The 18674-nt window shown below is 41.0% G+C and overlaps 3 protein-coding genes and 1 pseudogene across 6 annotated transcripts in view; 3 read left to right on the top strand and 1 right to left on the bottom strand.

The window, feature by feature from the left end:
- The window catches only part of LOC115686074 (uncharacterized), a 38533-nt gene extending 22312 nt beyond the window's left edge, over nucleotides 1–16221 (top strand). Inside the window, exons 21-23 of one of the 2 annotated variants that reach the window (XM_056306977.1) lie at nucleotides 14967–14982; nucleotides 15237–15666; nucleotides 15850–16221. The gene's annotated coding sequence lies outside the window, so the exon portion shown is untranslated. The remainder of the gene's footprint in view (nucleotides 1–14966; nucleotides 14983–15236; nucleotides 15667–15849) is intronic. The other variant, XM_056306978.1, reaches the window with a different exon arrangement.
- LOC115665136 (protein ACCELERATED CELL DEATH 6-like) lies at nucleotides 1614–3327 on the top strand (annotated as a pseudogene).
- Nucleotides 7490–11367, top strand: LOC115686096 (protein ACCELERATED CELL DEATH 6-like). Its single transcript, XM_030611282.2, has 4 exons — nucleotides 7490–7766; nucleotides 7849–8280; nucleotides 8558–9090; nucleotides 9275–11367. The coding sequence occupies exons 1-4, from the start codon at nucleotides 7490–7492 to the stop codon at nucleotides 9974–9976; spliced, it is 1944 nt and encodes a 647-aa protein (XP_030467142.1). The 3' UTR covers nucleotides 9977–11367.
- LOC115686076 (probable ribonuclease P/MRP protein subunit POP5) lies at nucleotides 11524–13820 on the bottom strand. Of its 3 annotated transcripts, XR_008815506.1 has the most exons (5): nucleotides 13451–13797; nucleotides 13216–13353; nucleotides 12582–12767; nucleotides 12022–12155; nucleotides 11524–11905 (listed from the first exon to the last, which is right to left on the bottom strand). XR_008815506.1 is itself a non-coding variant. In XM_030611268.2 (4 exons), the coding sequence occupies exons 1-3, from the start codon at nucleotides 13626–13628 to the stop codon at nucleotides 12619–12621; spliced, it is 465 nt and encodes a 154-aa protein (XP_030467128.2). In that variant the 5' UTR covers nucleotides 13629–13820; the 3' UTR covers nucleotides 11524–12155; nucleotides 12599–12618. The 3 variants fall into 3 exon arrangements, 2 of the variants coding, with proteins under 2 accessions (XP_030467128.2, XP_030467127.2); XM_030611268.2 differs by having other exon boundaries at nucleotides 11524–12155; nucleotides 12599–12767; nucleotides 13451–13820; XM_030611267.2 differs by having other exon boundaries at nucleotides 11524–12155.
- Nucleotides 16222–18674: the final 2453 nt, after the last annotated feature.

Here is an 18674-nt window from a genome sequence, read left to right as displayed (position 1 = left end):
AGCTTCCACAATCGCTGTCCGATCACCAAGACCACATCGCGAGGCTTCGTGCACCGCGACATCTGCTTGCACCGAGACGTCGACCCGCCACAGTCCGCAGGTCCAAACTTGGAAAGCAAATATTCGAATTAGGTAAATATCTCATATGATTGGATTTTCGAGTATATTGTTTTCTTATTTGAAATATTGCAATCTTGTATGAATCTTTGAATTATATTATCGTATCCATTAAGTTCCCGAATAGTTTTTAAATTAGGAATTATTTCCTAATTTCACAACGTGCATATGATCGACAGTCGGATTTCATGCCCGAAATATGACTTGCGATCGCACGGAAAATCGTCAATCCGATCTCCCGTTCGAGATATGATTTGCGATTGTGGGGAAGATTGACCAATCCGATCCTCATGCCCGAGATATGATTTGTCAATCTATTGTTTCTAAATTTAAATGGTTGTGGATAATATTTCTATTGTTTTGGTGTCGTGTTAATTCGATTGCTATTTCTTTCCGTTTTTTTTTGTTGTTGTTTGACTTGAAGTGATTGTGTTTCCATAAAAAAAATCAAAAAAAGATTAGTCAATAATTTGGAATCTATTTTTTTTTATATAATATTGCATATTTAGAGTAATTTTCTCATTCCGAATTTAATAAAATACCAAAAATATATTCTTAGAATAACTTAGATTTTCATTTTGAGGATAGATTGTAGGTTTAAATTAAAGTATTTAATTAATTTCGAATTTCATGAAAAATACAAAAATATCATATGCACGTCATATAGATTAATTGCATCATGCTTGCATGTCATCTTGCCACGTCATTCATACCTTATCATGTGTCATTGCTCGCGTGTCATTAGAAATTGCACGTCTAGGTTCATTTGTGTGCCATATTATAATAGTCCATTTAATCGTTGCTAGAATTAAGACAATTAGGTAATTGTATGTCGTGTTAGACTAGCATCATGCATTGCATAAAGTTTAGTTTTTGTTAAATCAGAGAAAACCCTAAAAAAATGTGAGTGAAATTACGTGTTAATTGGAAATCATATTAGGGTTGTTGATGTAATTTTCTAACTAATATTACAGATGCTTTGGTTGCTCTAAGGTAAGTATTTTCTATCCATCCTTGCGATTTATTTATTGCTTTGCTTTATTGGGTGTTTTATTAATGGTTGCGCACCTACATGATCACCTCTCATATTAGTGAATAGGTTTAAAATAAATCCAAGCTACCTGCCAAAGATTTTTTTGAAAACAAAAGAGAAAAGGTATAGAAATGGCATTAGAGTAATCTAGTGTAACCAAGTCCCCGAGTCCATAATCTCTTGTTCGTAGGAGTAAAGTAATTCTCCCGATACTTGGGTTTCTAAACAACCCACAAAAAAATAGATTAGTGGCGACTCCTAATTGAAATGATTTGCATGTTAAGAACTTAAACCTTTAAGTCGCGAATTGGTAAGGACTTGGGAGAGCCCGAGTTAGGCCTAGACTTAATAATCCATTAGCCGAATCTCCAGGTGGTGCACCGTGGGAGGTGAGGTCGCGACACTTCTTAATCGGTCTATTTTTTAAAGTGTTTTTCTTTAGTAAAGGACACGCGATTGTGAAATGTGGGAAGATGGACTTTTTGCGTTAAGTATACAAAATCAGTACTTTTCATTTTGTTTTACTATCTTGTAAATACGAATCTGGTATTTGTGACTGGCAAGAAGAAGAAGAAAAAAGAAGGAAGACGAATTTAACTTATTTGACGAAATGAATTTAAGTAGTTGTAGAATGTGGAAAATATAATTTAAATTTTTAAGATCTACGAGAGATTTCTGCGATCATATCATTGTTACGTGAATCGTTTTAGATTACCATTCTGTCCATATGATTAAATTCTAGCGTTGGATTTAGATATGCTGACCAAGATGTGGGAAAAGAAGCCGTGGCTATTTCAATCGAGAGATGCGGGAAACGGCACTCCACTTCACTTCGCAGCATACACAAATTATCTTGATGGAGTCAAGTTCTTGATCGAGAAGTTCCCAACAAGCGCCCTGGAGCAAGACAGCAAGGACGACTATCTTCCTATCCATGTTGCTTGCATGATGAATCACGTCAGGATCGTCGAGGAGCTACTTCGGCAGTGGCCAGACCCCGCAGAGTTTCCATCTAGGCTAGGACAAAACATTTTTCACGTGTCAGCGAGGTATGGAAACATTGAAACTGTGAAATACATACTGAAAAGTCCCAAATTTGATCACCTCATAAATGCAAGAGATTTCGACGGGAATACACCTCTGCATCTGGCTGCGTTGCACTGCCAACCTTAGATTGTGCTTCTTGCACGAGACAGAAGAGTAGATCTTAATCTAGTCAATAAGAATAACATGATGGCTCTCGACGTGGTAGAGCATGACATTAAAGTAATGAATGCTCCTCTCCGAAAGGTACGACCTTTTACAATTTTCTCACGGTAATCATACATCGCAAATTGTTATAACTATCGGGACAGAACTAGAACATAAAATTAGTGAAGCGTGTAAATTAGTGTGCTCTCACCTAGATCTGTAATTTAGTGCCAAAATCATGATGTGTTGGTTTCTTTGTTTATTCTTTGACTCACTACTTGCAGTGGTTAACATTGACAAATTTGGAATTTGCTGGAACAGCGAGAAATGGAGAATTAGCTATTTGCAAGCCAACCAGACGGAGCCCACGGAAACAAATTGGACCGCCGGAACCGGATAAATACAAGGACAGAGTAGGTACTCGCATTGTTGTGGCAGCGCTCATCGCCTCAGTCACTTTCGCTTCTGATTTTTCTGTTCCCGGAGGATATAATGGTCTAACCCAGATGCTGAAATCCCCATATTGCTACACAAAGCCATGTACAATGTCTTTGTGATTAGCAACTCCGTGACCAAGTATAGCTCGATCATGGCACTCGTGATCCTACTCGGGACACATGTTAATGATCCTTACTTGATGGTGGTTGCCTATTTCCTATCAAATCTCCCAATGTTGGTTACTCTTGCCGCAATGCCTCTGGCATTCATGGTGGGCGTCTACGTGACCGTAACCAAACTCGCTGGGCTTTCAATTTTTGTCTTGGTCTTTGGATCCTTCGCCTTCTACATTATCTTGAGCATCTTCATTTTGTTGAATTTTTTTTCCGGTCAGGAGACATCCTCTTATTCGTTTCTTCATGGACGGACTTACTTTTGTAATTCTTGCGATAGAGAGGAGGGGGACCGCAGGGAGTGGGACTGCGGGACGTGCAGCTACATCCATCCGGGGCACTTGTGACGATAACCAACTGCCCCCACTTGAATAGATCATTTAACGTATAGGTTCCATAAAGATGGGGTCTGATCCAGCCTAGAATCTATTAATCTCTCTCTAATTATGTACAGATGTCTGTACCTTTAGCACCCTCTTAGCCTTTGTTACATCAGCTGCTGCTGTTTCGATTAGGCTAGCCTACCTGCTCACGGTCAAAATTAGTGATGTCTGCAATTTTAGCGATCCAAAATACTTTGTGATTAGCTACTCAATGATATCTATAAATAATAGCAAAGTTTGGCAGAAGGAAGTTTTGTAATTGAATCGCATTGTCACAAAGTTCCATTCCCTTTCACTTTGCTTAACATTAGTTAGACACACGTTTTGCTGATATATTCTCCTGGAAACATTCTATTAAATTGAATGAGACGATTCAATTAATTATTTTACCTGTTTTTCTCTTTTATATTATTGACGTATAATGCTTCTAGTTATAATAAAATAAGGATTAAGAGAATTGTGTACGGTAATATCTACTCTCTTTTTTTAAGCTATCAATTTACCTATAAATTTATTGATGTACACCTCTGATGTATGATCTCATATACACATAACATATATGTTTATATATTTACATATAGGAAAGAGGGTTTTGTTCATTTAATAAGGATCAATAGTTAATTTATTTCTATAGCTGTCTTATGGGTGCTGTTTTCACTTTTCATTTGCTTTTGTGGACTGAAAATTGAGAGGTCCAATGTCTTTGGGTAATATCGACTCTCGTTTTTTTTTTAAGCTATCAATTTACCTATAAATTTATTGATGTACACCTATGATATATGATCTCATATACACATAAGATATATATTTATATATTTACATATAGGAAAGAGGGTTTTGTTCACTAAATAAGGATCATTAGTTAATTTATTTCTATAGCGGTCTTATGGGTGCTATTTTCACTTTTCATTTGCTTTTGTGGACTGAAAATTGAGAGGTCAAATGAGTTATGAGAACTATCCATTACGTGTTGTGGTCCACTTATCATGATGACTATTTAGTCTACATTTACTAAATTGTTTCAGTGAGATTTCTCAAACTGTTTTGAGGAGATATCTTGCATTTTTCTATATTTGGTTTTAATACTCCTTTTCATTCTGACGCTAATAGTATTTCCATAATTCGAGGAACGTCCGCATTTTTTGCACGTGCTTATAAGTTTACAACTCCGTGTGTCAAAGACCATCATTGAGAGCATCGAATGTACGATCGGCACAAATTCTTTCTACTAAGCTGTTTGTGCAACCGCACAAACTCCTACAGGACCTGTTCAAGGTCCATTCAACTTTTAGGAACCTTGGCATCCAATACCTTGTTCACCCTTAATAGTGACATAGCACTTTTGGTTTTAACGAACATGTTTACGATACAATCTAAATCTATCAAGAAATGAAATGCTTGCTAGTAATGTTGGATTACTTTGTCATCCCCAAAAAACATAGGAAGGTTTTCTCAACAATATATTCCTACGCTATACATAAGGTAAGTGGGGCTATCGGTTATAGTGCCAAGTATTAAATTTACCAATTGTCAGCAAAAAAGTTACATTTGACAAGTCTTTAGTACTTTTGGGTAGGAGAGATTATGACAGTGTGTATACAAATCTGGACAGTGTTCTACTCAAAGTGGAGTTGCAACCTAAACTCTTGAGTTAGTAGGTCGTGGCACGGTAATCGATACGGATGATATTTGTAGCGAGGTGGAGCCTATAGAGCCAATGATTGATATAACTACTAATTGACAATATGCACGTTCGAGCTTGTAACAAATATGGATGCAACAGTGGTTTTTGCTATATGTGCGATAAAGGAGATTTGTCTGAGAATGCTTGTGGAGTGGCTAGAGGTGAGGGTGGAATTTGTGTTTCGATGAGGTTCACTGTTATGGCAAAGTTCAAGTGCAATTTGGACTTGGAAGTTCTTTGTGGGGGATTGAGGCCATACGGGGATGTGGGAGAGTAATGATGATTAGGTTCTAGCGAAGTGATTGTTACTTGGCTCAATTGTTGAGCTTGTTACATGCGACAATGGTTTTTGTTATATATGCGATAAAGGAGATTTGTCTGAGAATGCTTGTAGAGTGGCTAGAGGTACGGGTGAATTTGTGTTCTGATGAGGTTCACTGTTATGGCAAAGTTCAAGTGCAGCTAGGACTTGGAAGTTCTTTGTGGGGAATTGAGGCCATACGGGGATGTGGGAGAGTAACGATGATAAGGTTCTAGCGAAGTGATTGTCACTTGTCGAGCTAATGCGAAGATTGTTAAAAATATGTCTTGAGTTGGAGCATGTAAAAACTACTCAATTCAAGTAGGAATTCGAAATCCAAATATGACCTGTGGTTTTAAGCTCGAACATTGAAATGCTTTCCACGTTGGAGATGGATTTCTACTTCAAGTGAGTTTTCTCATTTGAGACAACTAAAGAGGGTTTCTTAATTTAGATCCAAAGATTATAAGTGCATTTTTTCCTATTGGTTAGTAGAGGAGCTTTGGCCATAACGATCGATTGCGAGGTGTGCTCGTGAATTGAATATGAGAGACGAGAGTGTTCAAGCCAGTGAATCTTCTGGTAAGATTTGTGAATTCTTTTGGGTGATTGTGAGTTTGTAAGGAGTTGTGAGGGTTAAAAACATGTGCATTATTGGGTGTAATTTGTGGCTAAAAAAATCGAGAGCGTTTGAATGACTTGAGTATAATTCTAATCTCCACAGTTTCGCTTGATCTAAGGTATACTCATATGCTGCTTTCCTCGTAAAGTAGATCACACCGGCTGAGCTACGTAAATACAATATTACGTGAATTTTTTGTTCTTTTTATTTTATATATCGATTGCTTGTTTTTTTTTTTTTGGCAACGGAAACATATTATTATCACTGCTCAATGAACCCACGAAGGCGATTATCTAGAGATGCACATATTGATAGTCGCTAAGGGGGCTTTAAAAAAAGTTCAGAAGCCACGTAATTGCCTGCAAGAGACCACGTTCTTCTGCTTCTACAATAAAAGACTATTACTCTCCAGTATCGCCTAACCCAGTCAATATCATCAAATATTTATTTCACACGAATTTCACTTGCATTTGCGCCTGTCATACTTATTTGTTTTTTGCGGTTGGGTGCGTTTCGGAGAGGTTTTGGGAATTGCCGTTACATTTAATGCAAATGCTTTTAGGCTAAAAGGTCACGATGAAATGCAAATAGCATTCGGAAAACACTTTTAACCCGTATTGACCTTTTTTGGCCTTTGAATAGTTCTGTTTTCTCCCGCTATTGCTCATAATCTGCGAACCTTTTAGTCCTCTCTGTCTATTTTCCATTACCTTCATAATTGCCCATATTATTCTTTGATAGATGAACAAAAAACCGAGATGCGTTGCTTTTGCGTAACGCGATGATGATGCAAATGTCGAGTTTAAAGGATAATGGACTGATTCCTTTGTACCCAACACGCCATAAGTACTTTAACGAAGGAATTTATACCACCACAAGTCCCGGTTGGTGCAGAGAATTTGTACAGTGATTCATAAGTCGAGACTTGCATCGAATTGTGTCACCTTGGACAATCTTTCTTGGAGTCCTAATGAGCGGACCGCTGCTTTAAGCCTTTTTCTTTTGACAGTTTCATGAGGGAATTTGGTTGCTTGAGGGGAACGCACTCTGGTCTTTTTACTTCTTCTTTTTTTATTAACTGTTGCTTTGCAATTTGATTTTTATTGATTGTGAAGTATCTAAAACAGTTTTCAAATATACAAATATTGACACATACAGCGATGTCATTGTTTTCCCAATTTTTTTAAATTTTGAAATAATATTTGAAACTTTGACGAAAAGGTGGACAAATAACTTTCAATTCAAAGGAGAAAATGAAGAGAAATCCAACCTAGCTCTAATTTCTTTGTTATGAATCGGATCATCAACATTGTGATAATATAATAAGGGGAAAATTTTAATTTTCTTTTTTTTGCTTTCTTATTACTGGTCGTCCTTAGGAAAAATTTGTGGCAGAAAGTGGACCCGTCGGTTAAATGTGGGTTGAGGGGAGGTTCATCGGAGCCAATCAGATTGAACTCGACTTGTGGCTATAAATATGCTAAATTTGAGTCCTAGGACACCAGTCCAATTCACTCGAAGTCACAGGCATAGTCATGCACGGAGAGATGGATGTGAAGCTGTCTATAGATGACCAGGAGATTTGGAAGCAGAGAAGAGAGAGATTGGAAGCGTTAGTCGGGGCCGATCCGAGCTGGCGACAGCACGATCCTGCACAACCCGACAAGATTGTGGATCCCCACCTATTCTCGGTCGTAAAGAAAGGGGACGTCGACAAGTTCATCAAAGCCCTGGAGGATCATTGTGTCAAGGAAAGAGTGTCGTTGACCGTCCTTCTCGGGCTACGTAGCCCCTCCAAGAGTACACTGCTTCACGCTGCAGCAGGTATATTAACAAGGTTGTGAGCGTGCATTTTAATGTTCCCAAACTTTCGCGCTCAAATTAACGTTACATCATTGGAATTCAGAGAGCAGCGATGATATTGTCAAAGCGGTCATCGATTTCATCCCTAAGCAGTTGATCTCCTGTCAAAACTCCAGAGGAGAGACGCCGCTTCACATTGCGGCTAGAGCCGGGAAAGCCGGTGCAGTGAAGCTTCTCCTTCCTCGGGGGAACCCAACTTGCACTGACCACAGCGGCAACTCCGCTTTGGACGAAGCAGTGAGGAGTTGCCGTTATGAGGTGATCCGTCGGCTGGTGAGTGAATACCCCAATATGCTGTATCATCAGAATAAGGAAAGCAAGTCTCCATGGTGCCTAGCAGTCGAAACAGGGGACTCGGAGGTTCTCGATCTCTTGTTGAGAATGCCAAATGATGGCGAAGACCAGAGTAGATCAGAGAGTCAAAGGGTTTGCGGCATGTCACCTGTTCATGTTGCCATTCTGCACAAGAAAATGGGTAAACCCTACTTCCGCGCTCTTGCTTATTCTTTGAACTTCCTAATCAGTCTATTGTTTTCTTCATTTTGGTTTCACTAGTGGAAAAATCAAGTTTCACAAGAAAAGTTCTAGTAATGAGGCAAATGCACATATGGTAGGATAGCTTACTATCCTAAGGGGCAAGATTGTGAGTCGACTACCGATACTTTCGATTGTCTAGAACGGGATCAACCACTGTTGAAGAATTATGGACATCGTGTTCATCCCAAATGATTAACTTCTTGCATTATATTTAGATATGCTGAAGAAGATGTGGGAAAAGAAGCCGTGGCTATTTCAATTGAGAGATGCGGGAGACGGCACTCCACTCCACTTCGCAGCGTACGACAATTATCTCGATGGAGTCAAGTTCTTGATCAAGAAGTTTCCAACAAGCGCCCTGGAGCAAGACGGGATGGGCTATCTCCCTATCCATGTTGCCTGCATGAGGGATCGTGTCGGGATCGTCAAGGAGCTACTTCAGCATTGGACAGACCCCGCAGAGTTTGCAGCTAGGCTAGGACAAAACATTCTTCACGTGTCAGCGAGGCACGGAAGCACTGCAACTGTCAAATACATACTGGCGAATCCCAAATTTGGTCACCTTATAAATGCAAGAGATTTTGACGGGAATACACCTCTGCATCTGGCTGTGTTGCACTGCCAACCTTCGGTCCTGTTTCTTGCACGAAACAAAAAAGTTGATCTTGAGCTGGTCAACAACAATAACATGACGGCTCTAGACGAGGTAGAGCAGGACAATGAAGTAATTCCTCAACCCCTTGGGAAGGTACGACCTTTTACACTTTTCTCACGGGTAATAATTTGTTGTACCAATTAGGAACAGAACAAGAACATAAAATAGATAGGCATGTCATTCAGTTTGCTCTCACCCACATCTATAATTTAGTTGCCAAAATCATAATGTGTTTGTTTTTTTTTTTTTTTTAAATTCTTCGATCCACTTCTTGCAGAGGTTTACGAAGATAATTTTGGTATCTGCCGGAACACGGAAAAGTGGAGAATTAGCTATCTGCAAGACAACCGGCCGGCACCCACGGAAACGACCTGAACTGACGGGATTGAAGAGATATAAGGACATAGCGGATTCTTTTGCGGTCGTGCTAGCACTCGTGGCCTCTGTCACTTTCACTTCTGGTTTTTCCGTTCCCGGAGGATATAATGGTTCTGAAGGAGATGCTGGAATCCCCATATTGCTCCACAAAGCCATGTACAATGTCTTTGTGATTTGCAACTCCATCGCCATGTATAGCTCGATCACGGCGCTCGCAGTGCTCCTCTGGTACCGAGTTCATGATCCTTCCGTGGGGCAAATTGCCATTTTCTTGTCAATTCTCCCATTGTGGACAACTCTTTTGGCAATGCCTCTGGCATTCATGGCGGGCGTCTACGTGACAGTATCCAAACTCACTTGGCTTTCTATTTTTGGCTTGGTCTTGGGATCCGTCACCCTCCTCATTATCTTCGTTATCTTCATGTTGTTAAATATACCGCTTGGGTACAGACATCCTCCCATTCGTTGGTTCACCAGCACACTGCTTCTTTTGGGTCTTTCAATATCAGGGGGAGACACCGCAGGGAGTGGGATTGCGGGACCTGCAGCTACATCCGTCCAGGGCACTCGTGACGATAACCTACGCCCCCCACTTGGATAGATCATTTAGCGTTTACGTTCCAGAAAGATGGCGTCTGATCCAGCTTTGAACCTATTAATCTCTCGCTAATTATGTACCGATGTCCATACCTTTAGCTCCTTCTTAGTTACATCAGCTGTTGCTGTTTCGATTTGACTAGCCTACCTGTTTGCGGTCAAAATTTGTGGTGTCTGCAATTTCAGTGATCCAAAGTACTTTGTAATAGCTACCCGATGATATCAATAAATAAGTGCAAAGTTTGGCAGAATGGAGTTTTGTAATTGAATTGCATCATCACAAAGTTCTATTCCCTTTCGCTTTGCTTAACATTGTTTAGACACGTACGTTTACATTATTTAGAAAAGAAAGTGAATTGTTTCATTCAATTTAATATAATGTTTTCAGGAGAATATATTAGCATCGGTTTGCCTTATTAATTCGGATGTTAATGATGTATTGGTCAATTAATGTAAACTCACCAATTAATGATTTTATCTGTTTTTCCCTTTTACATTGTTGACATATAATGTTTCTAGTTATAATAAAATAAGGGTTAAGAGAATTGTGCAGGGTGATATATGCTCTCTTGTTTTTTTCAAGCTATCAATTTACCTATTAATTTATTGATGTACACCTATGATATATGATCTCATATACATTATATTATATATTTATATATTTACATATAGGAAAGAGGGTTTTGTTCACTAAATAAGGATCATTAATTAATTTATCCCTATAGCTGTCTTATGGGTGCGATTTTTACTTTTAATTTACTTTTAATTTACTTTTGTGGACTGAAAATTGAGTGGTCAAATCAGTTACGAGAACTATTCATTACGTGCTGTGGTCCAATTAACATGATGATTATTAGTCTACATTACTAAATAGTTTCAGTGAGATTTCTCAAACTGTTTTGAGGAGATATCTTGCATTTTTTCTGTATTTGGTTTTTATACTCCTTTTCATTCTGATGCTGATAGTATTTTCCATAATTCGAGGAACATCTGCATTTTTGCCCATGCTTAGTAGTTTACAACTCTGCGGGTCAAAGACCATCATTGAGAGCAGCAAATGTACAATCGGCACAAATTCTTCCTAGCATTTTCATGTTCTCTTGATTTGGTTTTAAGTCCATTACATCATAAAAACCAATGAAACAAATAGATAAACTCATTACAACATACTATAATGACTTCTATTACTAAATTATATTGATACAGGTAGCAGACTATTAAGCTCCAACAGAGTAGTTCATCTATGCCAGTTTAGAAGTGGGAACGTAAAGATGATACAGATGACATGGCATAAACAGTGACACTAAGAAACCCTTCAGTAGCCCCAATCATCTTGCTACTTTCCTTTGAGTTTCAAAATGTGAAAAGGATGAGAGAGATCACATTAAGCAAACCCGATCTGACTATCATTAACTCATATCTGATTATAAATGACTTTGACTACGAGGACAATAAAGATGAATGACACCTTCATGACCTTCCTTAATAGATAGAACCTTTATCGGGCGTGTGTGAATGACGTCGATGGTTTTCACACAAGCACAGTAATACGATATCGTACAAAATTAATACTTGAAATAGTCCTTGCTGAATTTGATTCCGTTCTTTCCGCGTGGCCAAATTGGATAGACTCGCAGACAACATATCGTCAAAGAACATGAAAACCCCCAACCCCAACAAAAACATAAAAAAAAATAAGAACAAGAAAAAGACTGTTTGAGAATACCCCAAAATTGTCCCATGGAGTTGAGAGCAATCAGACTCAAGTCAAGACCGGTGCATAATGCCTGCAAGCACCATAACCAGTACCAGCAATTCTTTTGTACTTGTGCTCAAACAATATTTCTTTCGGGTTCACTCAGCAGTGAATGCTTTATCTTCCATACTGAATCTTGAACCTTGGAGGAAATCTGATCGCACGGATCAATTGACCCTGTATAATCGACTGGCTGTGAGTCCACTACTTTCAGTAATGGTGATTTTATCCATGGACAAGATGAGGTCTAGGCATGCATATCAAGTCGCGGTTGTATAAGCCATAAAGCTCACCTGGCATGTCTGATGTACAGGATATGAATTTACAAGAGAAGAGGGCTTGGGGGGCTTGGGGAAGAAAAGGAAAGTCATGATCCTTAAGCTGAAAGTTGAAAAGGGTTTCTCACTTGCGCTGCTTCAGATTAAACCTGTAAAGACGGTGACATCGAAGATCGAATAAGACATAAAGCCTAGAAGTTATAATAAGATCAACGGGCAAATAATGCACTGAGAACGGTCATATATAAGTAATTTATGAGATATAATACAGATGCATACAGATACATTTCTCTTGCGAATAAGCAGATTCTGTTATATGTGGGTAAACCAAATTTAACTACTTTTGAAACCTCAGTCACCATAGTCTAATTTGGAATATCAAACGCACATGCTGTCCAGTAAAATTTCATGACATTCATATACACTCCAAAGAAACAAGGACAAGATTCTTGCCAACAAACCAACATGTACACCATTTAGAGATTCAGCTCAGGTGCTTAAATTACATGCTACTGCACTGAAACTCGAAAGCTAAGACAAGGAAAAAAGAAAACAAAAAGTGCATAAGATCATACCAGTCAATGGCACGTACACTGTACAAATGCAGCGCTCCTAGTGCTCCAAAATTTTTATCTTTTCTTGGCAGTTGTGCATCTGCTGGATCACCTCAGGCGAGAGACGAGACCCACGCACAAGCTTGTACTGCTCAAATTTCAACTCATCACACTTCAAGGCAGCCTTTTTACAGGCCTTGACACTTCCTGGCACCAATAGAGATCTCACTCAATTAGCTTCCAGGAAAAGATTTCCCTCTTACCACCGTATAATCACACATGCCACGATCAGACGAAAAAGAAATGCCAGCTAATAACCACACATGAAAGTTCCACAAAAACAGCACTGGAATTACGCTTTCAAAGTTTAAGATTCAGTTACCGCGGCTCATGTAGAAAAACACAGTCCAGATGCTATTCTCCTCTTGTCAAGGAGAATTGAGACAAGGCATTCTTACAAAGATAGTCACGAGAGAAAATTTCGTGCCTTTGCATATTAGTCTAAGCTCAACCACAGCAAAAGCCAATCATACTAACCTAACCTAGTTACCATCACTAGAAGCAGAATACAGCACAAATTCTACGATTCGACTGGACAAGCAAAGGACGAGTCTTGCGGCATTCAACATCCCGCTCTGCACTTAGCATGACTCACCGCTCAAGTCGAGTAAATTAAACAGCACCGGGCAATTTCCGACGCTGGTGACCAAGGTGATTGCGGCCCAAACCTTCTGGTGCTCCTCCCTAGAAGCTCTGACAATGCAGAGCTTCGTGATGGGATTCACATACTTGACTGCACGAAGGATCACACGGTTGGCAATGACCGAATCACGGAACTTGGTAGCAAAATAACAAAGAAAATTAACCACCAAACAACACCTACTAAGTACCTTGAAAGGATCCGAGAGACGACGCGAGACCGCACTCCCCGAAGTTGACGAGGATGCTGTCCCTTATCGCTTTGGACACGTTGAATTGAGTGAGTATGATGGGGTCATCGACCCCGAGCTCTCTATTCGGATCCAAGAAGACCTCCATCACCATGTACCGGTTCTTGAATCCCACCATGATCTCAGCCCAGCTGTTTCCGAACCCTAGCAACACAGAACAGATGAACACAGGTAAAAAGGTACGAAATTGCCCTTTCTTGGCCTTTGGATAGTTCTGTCCTCTCCGGCTGTAACTTATAATCTGCGATCTTGTGAGCTTGCGTTGCTCAACCTCCCGCACTCTCTGTCTCTATTCCATTAACTCCATAATTGCCCTTATTATTCTTTGACAGACGAACAAAAAAACTGAGATGCCTTGCTTTTGCTGAAGGCGATGATGATGCAAGTGGCAAGATAAAAGGATAATCCTTCGTACCAAACTTGCCATAATTATATTAAGTAAGGGATTTATCCTTCCCACTAAACATGCCATAAGTACTCTAAGTAAGGAATTTTACAACACCTCAAGTCCCGCATTATTCTGACCAAAAAAAAAAATTTCACATTAGAGTTAAGAAAATTCGTAAAGTGATTCATAAGTCGAGACCCACGTCGAAATGGATCGCCTTGGACAATCTTTCTTAAGGATTGTCATGTGATTGCAAGCCAAGCGGATAGTGTCAGGCTCAACCAGACCCAATTAGTCTCGAGCTAAGACCAACCTAATTCGGAAGATATTTTATAATTCCTTTTACTCATGGAAAGAGCCAAGCTTAACTTGGTGCAGAGGGCTCGCACAATTTAAGTCCGCCACCTCTACTCTAACATTAATTGCAAGAAAGAGAGAAAAATAGGACATGGTTCTCACCACAAAAAAAAAGAAAAAAAGAAAAGAGAAGCTAAATCTCGCAATGCACGCATTTTGATATTTTTTCAATTCTAAACACTCGAAATTTCACGCTATATAAATGTGGGTTGAGGGGAGGTTCATTAAAGCCAATCAGGTGGAACTCGACTTGTCGCTATAAATCTGCTAAATTTGAGTCCTAGGACCCCAGGCCAATTCACTCAAAGTCACAGGCATAGTCACGCACGGAGAGATGGATGTGAAGCTATCCATAGATGACCAGGATAAGTGGGAGCACAGAAGGCAGAGACTGGAAGCACTAAACCGGGCCTTCCCGAGCCAGCAACAGCACGATCCTGCACAACACGACAAGATTATGGATCCTCTGCTGTACTCGGCCGCGAAGAAAGGAGATGTGACGAGTTCATCAGAGCCCTGGAGGATCATTGCGCCAACGAAAGAGTGTCGTTGCCCGTCCTTCTTGGGCTACTTAGCCCCTCCAAGAATACACCGCTTCACGCTGCGGCAGGTATATTAACAAGGTTGTGAGCGTGCATTTTAATGCTCCCAAACTTTCGCGCTCAAATTAACCTGACATCATTGGAATTCAGAGAGCGATGATATCAATCGGTGCATAGGAAAAAAGGTGGATGAAAATGATCTCTTGAAAGTTCTGAGAAAGAGAACTAACATTTTTGACTTATGGGCTATTCTTTAACAATTGAAATTCTGAGGAACTTTTTCTAATCTTCATGACATGTGAATAAACAAAGCTGATATCAAATCCTGTTGCCACAGTTTCTCTATCTAATTGTCTCTTCGATATCTGTACGTGTCCCTTCTTTATTCAGCATGAACTCAAAAAGATTATCTAACGCATGAGCAACTTGTTTTATGCAGATTCCCATCGTCATGTCATTCATTGTGAATGGCGGGATGTAGAACAAAGATATCAAAGCCATAAGTTGAAGAATGTGATGGAAAAGGCTGAAAGGTTCGAACGAGCGCTCTCTACTCTCACATCGTTACACTATACTGTTGCCAGATTTCCACTGTAACCGAAGAAAATTTCCTCTTTATTAATGATGAACTGGAAGACGGGGAATCTTAGCAGCGAATTAAAGATATGGTTGAGGACTGGGGTCAACTGGAGCTTTAACGTAGTGAAGAGTCATGGGAGTCTCACTGCACATGTTCCATGGGTCCGTAGGTTATATGGTTGTGACTCAATGCTTGTTGAGCATCTCCGGCTTCCATTCAATGTCTTATCTATTTATGAAGGAAAAGTGGTTATCAGTTCACAAGAGTGGATGCTTCAGGCTTTTAATAGGTGAACTGCTGTTTCTCTTTGGATTTTATGTCTTGAAAGAACAGCTATAAGCTTTGAGCACTCTTGTAGATCAGTCTGCTCACAATTATGTTATATTTGAAAACATTAAATTCATAATCACTCTGTAATCGTTTATAGACATCTCGACTATATTCTAATACTGTTATAACACCAATTTTGCAGGAGGTTTTGGACCGTTTAAGTTCGCATCAGGACAACTTGCAGTGTCGAGATTTGGTTGAATCAACCAGGAGACGACATCCTCAAGTCTTTGCAGAAGAGGCTTCTCTAGAGATAAGTTGCATCGTTTAGAATCGGTCCAACTAAATAAAACTTGATTAACTACAAAAAGTCGTTCAGTTGTGCATTGGCGAATTTTCAGACAATCTGGGTCTAATCCATTACTTTTTAGATGGGCATCTAGGTCCTTGAACCTCTTCTGGTGTTGGACCAATCACCAAATTTTCCAGGTTTCTTGTTGATAGGAATTTCCTAGATAGCACATCTATTGTTCCCCTTGTTTTCGGAACCATGGTAGACAAAAGAAGAAGCTTTTGCGTTCGCCTGCATTCTTACAGGTGATTACTCCTCTTTAAGGTAAACAACAAAGTTTTTGACCTGCTGCATCTTTCACTCCTATCCTATACACTTCAAGGCTTGTTAGAGCTCCTCTCAAAATAAAACCTTAACATGCATCCGCCTTCCTGGAGCACGATGTTGGCCGGCCCGTATGGCTCGGCCGAGCGCCCTAGGATCACCATAGCGAGATATTAATGGTACGGTAAAAGGATGGATAGAATTTGTGCACCTGATTTGAATTCCATCGTCTCTGGATGCGGAAATAACGACGATCCGGTGCCGTAGGTCTTCTCCCCTGTCGCCCCCGAAGTCCCGGCGCTATGAGACCGCCTCGGCCAACTCACGGAAGCCTTAGGTGAGTTTGAGAGCATTTGAGAGAGATTGGAGAGAATTGGGTACAGAGGAGGGATCTGCAGCTCTATTTATAGAGTTTCCAGCCAGGCCCTCTCATAACGGGCTGGGCCGAACTCGGCCCACACAAGCCGGGCTCATATCCGACTAATTAAGAAACCTTATATCCAAACTTATTAGACCAAACCCGCAAGCGGGTAATAACAATCTCAATTAATGTAACCCTGTCGCAACCGAACTCCCGTGTCCTTTTATATCGAACATCATGCAAAAAAGGGGGGCTCGCCTGGTACGTGCTAAGTCTAGGTTTGGGACTTAACTCGGGCTCTCCCAAGCCCATACCATATCGCGACTTAGGGTTTAAGTTTCTTAACATGCATATGATTTATATCAAGGAGTCGCCACTAATCGATTTGGGGTGGGCCGATTAGAAACCCAAATAGGGTGATGGGAGAATCACCCTATTCCTGCGAACCAGAGATTAACCGAGTTCGGGGACTTGGTTACACTAGTTAGATAACTAATGCCCTTTCGGTACCTTTCTACCCTGTTCATTTTTGAAAACATTTGTCAGGCAATTTGGATTGATTTTAGGACCTTTCTCCTAACATGTGAGGTGATCAAGCGAGTGCATAATCAGAAACGATCAGCAGTCAGGAACACAACAATTCATGTAGCCTAAGGTTCTAACCTTAACTAAGTCAGATGACATTCAAAAACACAACACTCATGCAATTGTATTAAAAACATGCATAACAATACAACGGTAATAAAAACTAACATGCAAAATACTACCGCGCAACCTCAGGCTTGTTTAATTTAAACAAGACAAAAACTTACAAAATAATATCACATTAGATTAAAACAACAACAATATATCACATGAAAAAAATAAAAAAAAATAAAAAACGAAACCTTTTTTAAATAAATAAAAAAGGGAAGGAAAAAAAAAGAAAAAATTTTTTTAAAATTTTTTTTAAATACAAAAATAAAATAAAATAAAATAAAAAAGAGCGGATCCGGACCGGGTCGGAACCCACCCGGGTCAACGGATCCGACCCAGGCGTTGACCCGGGTCGGATCTGTTAATCCGGTTCGGTCGGAACCAACCCGAGTCAACGGATCCGACCCGGGCGTTGACCCGGGTCGGATCTGTTGATTCGGGTCGAATCTGACCCGAACATACAAACCCGCGGGGAGGGGGACGCCGGAGAGGCCAAAATTGACCGTCCGCCGGCTGACCCAGGCCAGCGCCGCCCCCAAATCGCCCGACTAGGACCGCCTGTGGGCTGTACCACTCACCCGAGCCACCGTCGGACCACCGGATTCGCCGGCGGCGATGAAACAAAAACCAGCCTGGTTGAGGCATTTCGTCGAACGCCTGGCGGGTGCGTGGAAAAACGAGGGATTCCGACCTCCTCCGGCGATTCGGTCGACTCCGGAAGCTTGGGTTCACCTCCGACGGCGATTAGGGATCGGGACCGACGACGGTATGGGCCGGGATTCGCGCGAAACGGCCGGCGCGAGTCCCGGCCAAACCGAGGCAAAAAACAGGGGAAAACAGGGGAGCTTCTCGGCCGAGGGGGGCTCACCGGTCGATGGCGCGTCTGGATGGCTTCCGGCAGGTCTGGCGGCGTCGACGACCGCTGCTGGTTCTTCTTTAGCTCCGGCGGACTCTCGGCTCCCTCTCTCTCTCTATTCTCTATCTGTTCTCTCTCTCTCTCTCTCGGTTTTTCTCTAAAAAATGGCCGACCGGGGGTGTTTCCGGGGGTTGCCGGTCGGCTTGCTGGAGACGGCGAGACCGGCTGGGACCTGCGAGACGCTCCCAGGCTCCTCTCTCTTCTCTGTTTCACTCTAATTCTCTCTGGGTCTCTCTCGGACTCTCTGTTTTCTCTCAAAATTGGCCGACCGGGGGTGTTTCCGGGGGTTGCCGGTCAGCTTGCTGGAGACGGCGAGACCGTCTGGGACCTGCGAGACGCTCCCAGGCTCCTCTCTCTTCTCTGTTTCACTCTAATTCTCTCTGGGTCTTTCTCGGACTCTCTGTTTTCTCTCTGCTCAAAACCGACCGAGAAAAATCG

This window comes from Syzygium oleosum, unplaced genomic scaffold (genome assembly GCF_021117445.2).
Source record: "Syzygium oleosum isolate NSW1041296 unplaced genomic scaffold, Sole_v2.1 Sole_v2.49, whole genome shotgun sequence".
Lineage (NCBI taxonomy): Eukaryota > Viridiplantae > Streptophyta > Magnoliopsida > Myrtales > Myrtaceae > Syzygium > Syzygium oleosum.
This window is presented reverse-complemented; position numbering and strand designations above follow the sequence as displayed.

Excerpts from the sequence above, each read along its gene's own strand:
- LOC115686096 (XM_030611282.2), top strand. The coding sequence starts at position 7,490 with ATGGATGTGAAGCTGTCTATAGATGACCAGGAGATTTGGAAGCAGAGA. Across the intron at positions 7,767-7,848 it reads ACTGCTTCACGCTGCAGCAG|AGAGCAGCGATGATATTGTC; the intron begins GTATATTAACAA and ends ATTGGAATTCAG. Across the intron at positions 9,091-9,274 it reads TTCCTCAACCCCTTGGGAAG|AGGTTTACGAAGATAATTTT; the intron begins GTACGACCTTTT and ends CACTTCTTGCAG.
- LOC115686076 (XM_030611268.2), bottom strand. The coding sequence starts at position 13,628 with ATGGTGGGATTCAAGAACCGGTACATGGTGATGGAGGTCTTCTTGGAT. Across the intron at positions 13,354-13,450 it reads GTCTCTCGGATCCTTTCAAG|TCAAGTATGTGAATCCCATC; the intron begins GTACTTAGTAGG and ends TCCTTCGTGCAG. Across the intron at positions 12,768-13,215 it reads TAATTTACTCGACTTGAGCG|GAAGTGTCAAGGCCTGTAAA; the intron begins GTGAGTCATGCT and ends TATTGGTGCCAG.